We start from the raw sequence: 10,078 nt of genomic DNA, 5'->3' as shown, positions 1-10,078 counted from the left end.
AAACTTAGGTGCAAAATAGTAGGCCACAAACTAGTGTTAGTGAATTCACCCCTTTCAAATGCTTATAACTGTTTGGTATTTTTAGAGCCCGCAGACATTATCGATGCCTATATTTAAGGTAACAGAGACCATGGATGTGTGTATTGATACGACGATGGAACCGTTATATCGTATCTGAAATGGGGATTTAATCAACCTACAGACGGACCTAACAGATACATAGACCTGTGGCAAGATTATTCTTATCTATTCCATGATGTCCATGGAGTTGTGCAATATGGCTACGTCAGACGAATATCACATAAATCGTTGCATCGTTAAAGGGTTAAAACAGGTCTTGCAATGTCATTTGTTATAAGGGCCTACATGGAATCATTTTTTATTGACCATTATGTGCTAGCGCGCCTCCAAATGCAGTCTGAATCATAAGTATGCTAAGTTGATGAGTTATTGAGGTAATAAATAATTGTTAGACTAGTGAGACCAGTTCAGGTGTTGTTTTCATTCCTTCTGTCTGTTTTTTGTCTTTAGAGCCATAAAATCTGGTTTAATCTATCATTATATTCTTCACGAAGTCAGGAACATGGTGGCTGTGTTCATTTTCCCGCTTTTTTTTAAACCTTGCCGGTTCATATACTATTTAATATGTACCTCCGATTTATGATTATTAGTTGGAAAAGTTCGTTTTGGCCTTTTATACATACATTTATTATAAACCGTTCATTGATGATCTAATGCCTGAGGAATATTCCATTTTTATAGAATGCAACATTCATAGACTCTTGTTTACTCCAGCAGTCAAACAAAGACAATTCTAACTTGAATTTGATTTAAAAAAACGTATTTTTTTCCTATTTTGTTACGTGAATAATTGTGTCAATGCTTTGCTTTTCCATCGAGTGCTTACATGATAATGGATAAATATTGAGAAATCATACAAGTTAGAATAATTCACAAAAAAATCTGTAATTTTTTTTCTGAATGATTTATATTTTCTATGAAACTCAGTTACAGCTTGAGTGATTTCAACATTCTAATTTCCAACATGCAAGCGTGCACAAGTATGTTATTATCGATATATTCCTATCGAATGTGGGGAAATAATTGATTGATCACATGTATAAAGATATTATTTTTATACATCTGATTGCATTGTCCCATGTTCAAACAATGTCCATGGTAAAGGGGATTCAGTGTGCAGAAAAACCAACTGAATAAACGATGCTTTTTTTCTATTAACATACGCCATATTATTACGTAACTAAATCACTAAATACAAATCTTTCCATTCAGAGAAATCCATCCATACAGTCATCATATTCTTAAATTGACCAATCAATCAAATAAGTGCCAATTTCAAATAAAATCTCACAAAAGCAATAACCGACTGAACAATTTAGACAGATGTGGTGTTTCTGAATACGAAATAAAAAATGATTTTGGGATTTGACATACAAATATCATTTCCTAGCTGATATTTAAATAGAATGCTACTTAAGATAAATTTCACAAGCGTATCCATAGCTGAATGTACCAGTAACATCATGAAAACGATAATTGTCCTGTTTCCATAAGTCTAGATTCTGTATATTTTTACCACTGGGTTGAAAAATACCCCAGACAATAAAATCAATGGCTGTACCATCATCGTATCTCCAAACACCGTAGTTGTCTAATTCGCCTTGCACGTATATATTGTCAGCGTTTGTAAATGCTGAAAAAGTCTTTATTTGCTTAGTATTTGATCATGAATTTATCAATAAACTAATCATGAAATTTATTTAGTACGATGCATCGTATGTGTGTTGTGTATATATGTGCATTTTTGAAACATTAATTCAAGTGATTAATGAAAATGTAGTAAACTGTACTTCTATTTTAATTGTAAATCAACATTAGTTTGTTACGTAAAGTATCAACAGATTGCAGCTCAACAAAGGAAATGATCTCAAACGAATCTCGCTCGTGTTCCGTGACATACCGGTAAGTGTGTTATTTGCACGTAAATTGAAAATCACACTTTCAGAAAGTTGGAACGCATAGAAAGTCTGTTTCAATTGAGCAGTTTTTTGTTGACAAATAATAAACCGTCAAATAAACTCTTTTGTTGTGATACCACACACGATGGATATCAAAATGTCGCCTGCATCAAGTTAATATCGTTTCTTTTTTTTCTCAATTTAAATGTTCGTTTAAGAAAATTTTGTCTTACGGTAAAATAAAAAACAATACCAGAGCATTCAATGAACGAATTCTGGTCGAAAGGGTATAACTCTACATTTTCATTCAGTTTCAACATCGTCCGATATGGTATATCAAAACTACAGTGCAGTGTTATTTTATAGGAAATTCGGTTTAAATCATTGAAAATGTTACTCAAACAACAATAACTAACCAAGTACACTCTTCACGAATAGCCACATTTCGTTGTTGTCAATCTTAGCTAAGGCTGCACCATCTTCAAGACAAGATAAACGAGCATCTTCATAGTTCTTTTTATCATTTACTCCTTTAATACATCTGTCTATGATTGAGTCGTAACTATACCCTTCGTCAGTTGGACAAACTTTCGGTGAAGAAATATAATATTAATTTAAAATATTACCTATATTCAAACATTTTCTTTCAAATCACTATTAATTAATTACTATAAAAGACATAAAAACATACGCATCACAAAATAAAAACAATTTATATACCATAACAATGGTTAAATCACGTTTTTAAAGCAATTATGGCATTTTAAAAAATCTATTACGGATAATCAAAAAATGAAAACATCAAACATAAATAAATTATCATAAATTCATATTAATTACCAAAATGTGTGTGGTAGATCTGCCACCCATGTTGAGTTTGGATGTTTACTTGCACTGCCGCCAGAGATAAATCATATGTCCTACACTCTCTGTATTGTCTATTGAAGAATATAATTGTACAGTCGTCGTCGGAAAGACAGATTGCTGTACACTGTACAATGCTCTCTGTTATACTCAAAGCAAGTTGTGGTACTGATGGAATTTTATTATTCAAATTACTATTCCTGTTCATAAAGTTGTTTTTCGTAATTCTTCCAATTACAAAACATGATAATTTTTCCATAATTATGACCAAAAGTACTGACAGGAAATTTCCAATAAGCATTCTGGTTTAAAAGAGCTGCATTCATTTAAAGAGCGTTATCGCAAATTGCACAGAATTTTTCACAAACATCAAAAGTGAGAATATCACGCTGTTTATTTATTAGATACATAGTCAAGTAAAATCGGCTGCTTATGTTTTTTTCCCATTCTCATTCATTATATGTGTAGATAATGGAAATTGTTCTAATATTGACCGAGCTTTTAGCATTTTTCCGTTTGTAAATATATCTAAATAAATAATACATTCTTTGATAAATGAAATTATTTCCGATAAAAGTAATAGTGTTAAATAATGTAATGCAAAATATTAATTTTAATAAATGATCTTTTTGAGAATGACATTGTTACAAAATTAAAGCGCATCATTTCATATCAATGCATCATTAACGTGTGTTCTATGGTACAAGCAATCTGTACTCAAATTGCCACATTTTAATTACTATATTCGATTGAATTTTTAATTCAAACTATTATTTCAATAGTTTTGGAATCTAAGTATCCATTTATAGTTACAGTGAAGGATGTGAATAAGTCAGTTCATTAATGTTGTAACTTGATATTTAGTTGGTAGCAAACGTGTAGAATTTAAAAAAAGAACATAACCCAGGAATAACAATTGACAAATAGCATAGACACACGTAATAAGGAACCAGAAATAACTTAAGTAACACGCACATAGTACAAAAGTAAATGAGCAACCTGGAATCCGATAAAAAAAAAAGCTTGGAGTATGAATCTGATGCACCAAAAGAGTATTTATGAAATTCCAAATTTTACATTCTTTCACATATTGCTTTTAATATATTTTTTTTCGAAGATATTTTAAATTGTAGTTCATGTAGTTGATGTAGCGAGTGCAGCTGTCTTTGCAATCTTGAAAACACTTCTGCTGACGTGCTGCAATTAGCAGACAATGCCAGTGAAGACTTTAATCACATCTTGTCATTTTCTCAAATAATCATATGATATGAGGAATTAAGAAGGTAGTCGTAGAGTAAGGGACACAACTCTTAAAAATCATTTGGAACATTTGTATTCAGCATTTTACATCAATCTCATATAAGCATCAAAGTAACTTGGATTTATTTCATTCTGTTTCAAATGAAAACTTGATAGGCTTTGGCCACACATTGGAACACAATCAAGTCATATAAACTTTCGTATATTAACTGATACCAATTTATGCTCAAAAGTAGAAAGAATAATGCAGTCAGATTTACTTAGGTTTATGTTTTAATGGATTATTCATCGTACCACTTTGTCGTCAATTCTAACTATCTTTTAAAAATGTTTAATGTTTGAATGCCACCAATTCTACCAATGAGCATGGACCTGGTGCACCGGTCAACAGATAAATGACGACATGCATGAAATTAAACGTCAACGCTTTTGACATTTTGTCCACATTTTGTTTTTCTCTTTTGTCAATGTTGTAGAGTCGAACAATATTCGGGGGCAAAATCAGTCACGTTTATTTAACATTGTTTTGAAATTACTAAAATTATACGACTATTATACGTTTTCTATGAGATTTGTTTGATAAAACAGAATTTTACGCGATTTTTCTACTTTCGATTTATTGGGATTTTCCCTGGTGAATCACGTGATCATTTTCCTGATCTTTCAACTCAACTATAAAATGCTTTTGTCCGACCTGTTAATCACAATCAAATTTGTTAAAATTTGACAAGATAATTTGTTTTAGTGTATTTGTCCCAAATTTTGCTGGAAAATGAAATGAATCGTCAGATTAGCCGAGAAAATCATATTAGAAATATGTTGTGCGGTGAAATTTGTTAATCTTTTAAAATCGGCGAAAGATTATTTTGTTCCACTATCACTCACGATTTTTTGTAAGATACAGATATATTTCTTATTTCATTCGGATTCTATTGATGTTTGACACAAGAAATTCGGTTGAGTGGAACAGGTCGGGCGAGATGAAAAACCGACATAATACGTGTCTAACATTCGTTTCCCTTTTGTTTATAAATGCGCAAATGATCTATCTCTAGATTCAAGATTAAGCGACACAGTTGGCTATACGATAACGATATCTGATATTTCTTTCACCTATGTGCTTTATTATATTAACCGTGCACATTCGTATCGTATCTACTGTATTGCAGTGAATGCTTTAAGTTTGTAATACACGTGTACATGATGCTGCATATTTTGAATTCATTTGCAAAAGGATTCTGTAAAAAAATTTGTATACAAAATTGACCTTTGTGACACGAAATTGAATTCGGTCTCGCAGAATTGACTTTTGTGACACAGAATTGAGTTTTGTCTCACTAAATTATATTTTAGCTCACAAAATTCATTGTGACACAAAATTGTGTTTTGTGACAAAAATAGACTTTTGTCTCACAAAATTGATTTAGATTACAAAAAAAGATCAAGTCCCATTCGGCGCCCCGTAGCGGAGGACATATCCAGCGAAGATTGTTCAATCACAACACATTACAATTGTGGTAGAAACTAAGATATGACTTTATGACTATGATTTTGTAGTTTTGTTGAACTCAAAGAAAAAAAGCAACCAGTTGGAATACTTGTGGCCTTATTTAGCTTGAATTACTACAGTTTGCAAAACATATTAAACTAAGCTCACAGAAAAGAAACTAAAATGTCATATGTAAACCACAAATTTTGACCTGTTTGTCTGAATGTAAAGTGAGCTTTTTCTGCGAACTCAATTTGAACATGTGTCGATTGCAGATTAGTAGTCATATCCATTTTAATTGGACACACTGATGCATGGTAATCATGTAAATAGGTAAAGGTTTCGTTTCTTTTTCACTTAGGTTTTAGGAAGAAAAAAATCTAGGACAAGTTCTAAGAGTATTCAAGGAAACCAAGATTTGAGCTGAAATCAAGATAATATAAACCATGGATGAAGACTGGACATAAAAAAAACAGACACATGCAACAACGAAAACATGAAATGACCAAAGTAACACGTACAAAGAAACAAAAGTAAATGTGCAACCAGGATTCCACTAAAAACTGGGAGCATTGACCATGTTAACCGGCAGGGTAAGCATCTTTTTTTCTAGAAACACCTTAAAAAAAGATATAATCGAAATTAAGGCAAATCATACAGATTTCATGTAAATATATATTTCAACGAGGATAGTTTCAAACAGTGTGAAAAAGTTTCAATGGAAAATTTAAAATTCGATCTGAACATAAAATGCTTCAATGGCAAATATGGCAAAAAAAGTCTCTTAACAGACATAATTCTGAGCGATTGAAAAAGAACAAAAAATATAAGATACAAATGTGTAAAAACTGGATAAATTTAATGCAAGAGGAATTTGGAATCCAAAGAAGAGAAATAATGATGGTTTTGTAATTAATATTAAGCCAAGACACAAAATGGCAGGTCTGAGATGTTTTCACTTGCTTCCTTTTTTATATGATTTGACATCTGAATCATCTACCTTAAGATAGAATAAAACGCCATGTTAAACCGTTCATGCATAGGGTTGAATGATTTCAATGCGAATACGTTAGTTGTCCTTATCAGACATAATAACAGCCACTTCGTGATTTACTGAGAAACATTCCATCAGTTATCACTTTTTCTCTGCTATTGTATATGTAAATGAAGCCCAAAGGTTTGTTGGAAATATCAAAACAACATTGGACAAATATGTGGTTGATTAAGGAAATTAAGCATTAGTTTGCAAAATATCCACCTTTGATACAAACCTTGTTTCTTTTCTGCCTCAAAATAAGTAGGGTATGTACCAAAAACTATTTACCTCTCCTGCTAAGAAGTTCTATATTATATGATTTAAGGATGATTTGTCACGAGTCCTTTATCTAGTTGTCCTCTTTTATGCAAGATAGGTTATTTTATACGTATTAATGTGGTTCTCTTTTAGGTAAGATAGGTTGTTTTGTATATATCAACGTGCTTCTCTTTCAGGTAAGATATTATTTTATGTGTATTAACGTTCTCTGACGTTATTGACGACGATAGGTGCACAGACACCATTGCAAATAATTTCAAAACTAGAGAAGGCTCTGCATTCGGAAATACTCGGCCATTTCCGCTTCACGAAAAAATAACCTCGGATGCAGAAAGGAGAATTTCTTCTTTAAAAATTTGCCGGAATTATAGTCATACGCAATCAAAATAGTTCTATCCACCAGGTGGCGCTAAAAATTTAAGTTGGATATCATTAGAAATAAAGAACAACAACTCTACCAAATTTTGGCGCGAAGTGAGGAGCCAAGAAAAAATGTAATAGTAAAGAGTAATCAAGGGAATCAAAGTTACAGCGGTAATCAAAAGAATGTAATCCAGGGACAAAGACCAGACATGGAAAACAGACATTCACAACAAAGAACATGAAGTAACTAAAGTCATACATACAAAGTAACAAAAGTAAATGAGCAACTCGGATTCCACTAAAAACTGGGAGCATGGACCAGGTGCACCGGTATGGTAAGCGTCCTCTGCTTTTCTAGAAACACCCGCCGAGTTGCTCATAAAAAGTCAAGTCCGGGGTAGACAAACGAGGAAAGGAAAACTATGACCCGTTGAATACATCAGTTTTCATGGTGCTGATGGATACACCATAACGATCCACGAGTTCATGATGACGACCATAAAACTTCTGTAGTGATGACTTCAATCTTGTAGTAATATAACCCTGTTCCAGAAGCCTATTTGTTAGAGTTCTAGCGCGATACAAAAAGTCTGCGTAGATTCGGCAAGCTCTGGCATAACGTATGAGTTGTGATATGAACACTCCATACGCAGGAGCCGAAGGGATGTTGCCACAGATGAAAGGAAAGTTGACAATTCTGAAAGTTTGGTCAACAGTTTTCCTGTACCATCGATTTCTAAGTGTAGGTCAAGATATGAGGCTGACTTCACAGTGTCTTTAGTATCCTTTATCTCAAGTTCTTTTGGGTAGATGCGATGTATCAAATCCCCGAAATTAGGATTGTTTAAAGATAATACGTTATCTATATAGCGGAAACTGAGATTGAAGGATCCAGCCAAACGATATTCTTTCTTTCTGATCAGATCAGCTATAAAGTCAGCCTCATAAGAGTGAAGGAATAGGTCAGCAAGTAAAGGAGCACAATTTGTTCCCATTGGAATGCCGACCGTTTGTTGAAAATGTATAGTTTTTAAGTCGGGATTTTAACTGAGTATGGGGAATAGAAGTATACAGTGTTGAAAAATCATAGGTTTTAATGCTATTGTATTCAGACTATAGTCTTGAACTGATTGTCTCCAAAAGATCTTTCGAATTTTTCAGGATCCACATTGAATTAATACCACTACGGGAGTAACAAGTACTGTGGTAGGACTGTAGACCCCCTTTGACAGTTGTGAGTAAAAATTCAATCAGTTTAACTATAAATTTAGAATCGGATCGGTAAAATTCCGGACAGATCCATCCGTCTAGTGCCTCCGAGGTTTTTCTTTTGTGTAACTAGAAAGGCTGAGGTGTTCCGATTGGTAGGCTCTAATGAAAGATTGTGATTTAAGAAACTAAATTTATATGTCAAATTTTGATGACCCATCCCAATGCTTCGAGAGTTGTCCTTAGTAGTCAGTCTAAGATTATAGACGATTCACCGGTTACAAACTCTTAATGAATGAATTTACATATGTTTTAAGGTTCCTCTGTACGTCTTCGGATGATTTAACAATATAAACCAAGGTTTGAAACCCAAGATACCAATAATTGTATACCCATATAAAAAAGTTGTGAAAGTGAATCTTTTTATAAATTCAAAACTTCCTGAGGATATATCATTCTGAAATGATGGCATATTCAATGTTTTCGTATTGTACATTTTATATTCAGTATTTTTGGGTTAATTTTAAAAATTGTCGGTTTCGTAGTCTCAATTTACATTTTATTCCAAAAGAAAAAACTCATTTTTCTTATTGAACATTGGAAGTCTCTGTTATATGCTATCATTTGATAATTACATATATTCATTGAACAATATTATCAAGAACCGCCTGTGATGCTTTGAAAATTAGCACTTCCCCATAAAAACGGACTTATGAAATATAAGATCATTAGTTTAAAGCCAAACAAAGGATTATCTATGCGTCTTACTTGTGGATTACTTATTTTCGCTTCTTGAATATTAATTATCTATCTTCACATTATTTGCTATCTTAAAACGCAATTTATATATTTTCATGGTCACAAAATACAAAATACCAATTATTAAAGTATTGCAAATTTTGGTATGCTATGCTCGTGTTCTAAGGAGTAACGTCTCATCAGCAGCGAAAAAACACATACCGAGGAATTTTACTACTAGTAAGTAAAAATATTGAAATAGGAAGCCAAAACCAACACCGATGCGTTCTACCAGAGAATACCAAAGGAGATACATTATTGTATCCCTATTGTTAATACAAAGAATGAAGCCTGATTGTTTAAGAAGTTTCGAATGTAGTGCTACGGCAAATACATAAACCAGAAAATAATATGTTACCCTCTAAATCGACCAAGATGACAACAGAACGATTAAATTAGTGTCTTTTTATCAGAGTAAACATGGTATTTCCTCAAAAAAGTAATAACCAGGTCACATGCAGTATATGAAAAAAAAAAGAGAAATGATATGGTGAAACGAAATTAATGAACTAGCGTATACCTTTATATATAAAATAGTAGATAGTTTCAGAGATCCCAAAATTTCTTCAATAAATAAAAATACATCTTTTTGTAAGCATTAGAATGTCTGATAAAATTGTGCAGATGTTTGAAGGTAATCACAAGTGAAGAACGATTTCCGTTATAATCCGCCTCTGATCTTCCTAAATGTAAGCCTACCCCTAAAAATATGAACCTCATCGATAACGTGTTAAGGAATATGTGCATTAACTTAATATCATAAAATGCCTTCTTGAGATTAAAAAAAATGTTGGCAAACTG

The 10,078-nt window shown here is 32.6% G+C and overlaps 1 protein-coding gene across 1 annotated transcript; it reads right to left on the bottom strand.

Moving 5' to 3' along the window:
• Nucleotides 1-1,490: 1,490 nt before the first annotated feature.
• On the bottom strand, nt 1,491-3,102 carry LOC148611165 (C-type lectin domain-containing protein 161-like). The gene is made up of 3 exons (XM_088595226.1): nt 2,904-3,102; nt 2,396-2,566; nt 1,491-1,714 (listed from the first exon to the last, which is right to left on the bottom strand). The coding sequence occupies exons 1-3, from the start codon at nt 3,100-3,102 to the stop codon at nt 1,491-1,493; spliced, it is 594 nt and encodes a 197-aa protein (XP_088451352.1).
• Between the last annotated feature and the right edge of the window lie 6,976 nt (nt 3,103-10,078).

The sequence above is a fragment of the Perna viridis genome, chromosome 7 (genome assembly GCF_037379345.1).
Source record: "Perna viridis isolate PV_CMFRI_1.1 ecotype Kerala chromosome 7, ASM3737934v1, whole genome shotgun sequence".
In the NCBI taxonomy this organism is placed as follows: Eukaryota; Metazoa; Mollusca; class Bivalvia; order Mytilida; family Mytilidae; genus Perna; species Perna viridis.
The sequence above is the reverse complement of the archived record's forward strand: the minus strand, read 5'-3'. Positions and strand labels throughout refer to the sequence as shown.

What these genes read in the sequence shown, in the direction of transcription:
- LOC148611165 (XM_088595226.1), bottom strand. Translation starts at nt 3,102, where the DNA reads ATGGAAAAATTATCATGTTTTGTAATTGGAAGAATTACGAAAAACAAC. An exon ending in CAATAGACAATACAGAGAGT is followed by an intron (nt 2,567 to 2,903) that starts GTAGGACATATG and finishes CTTCACCGAAAG; the next exon opens with TTTGTCCAACTGACGAAGGG. An exon ending in ATTCGTGAAGAGTGTACTTG is followed by an intron (nt 1,715 to 2,395) that starts GTTAGTTATTGT and finishes AGACTTTTTCAG; the next exon opens with CATTTACAAACGCTGACAAT.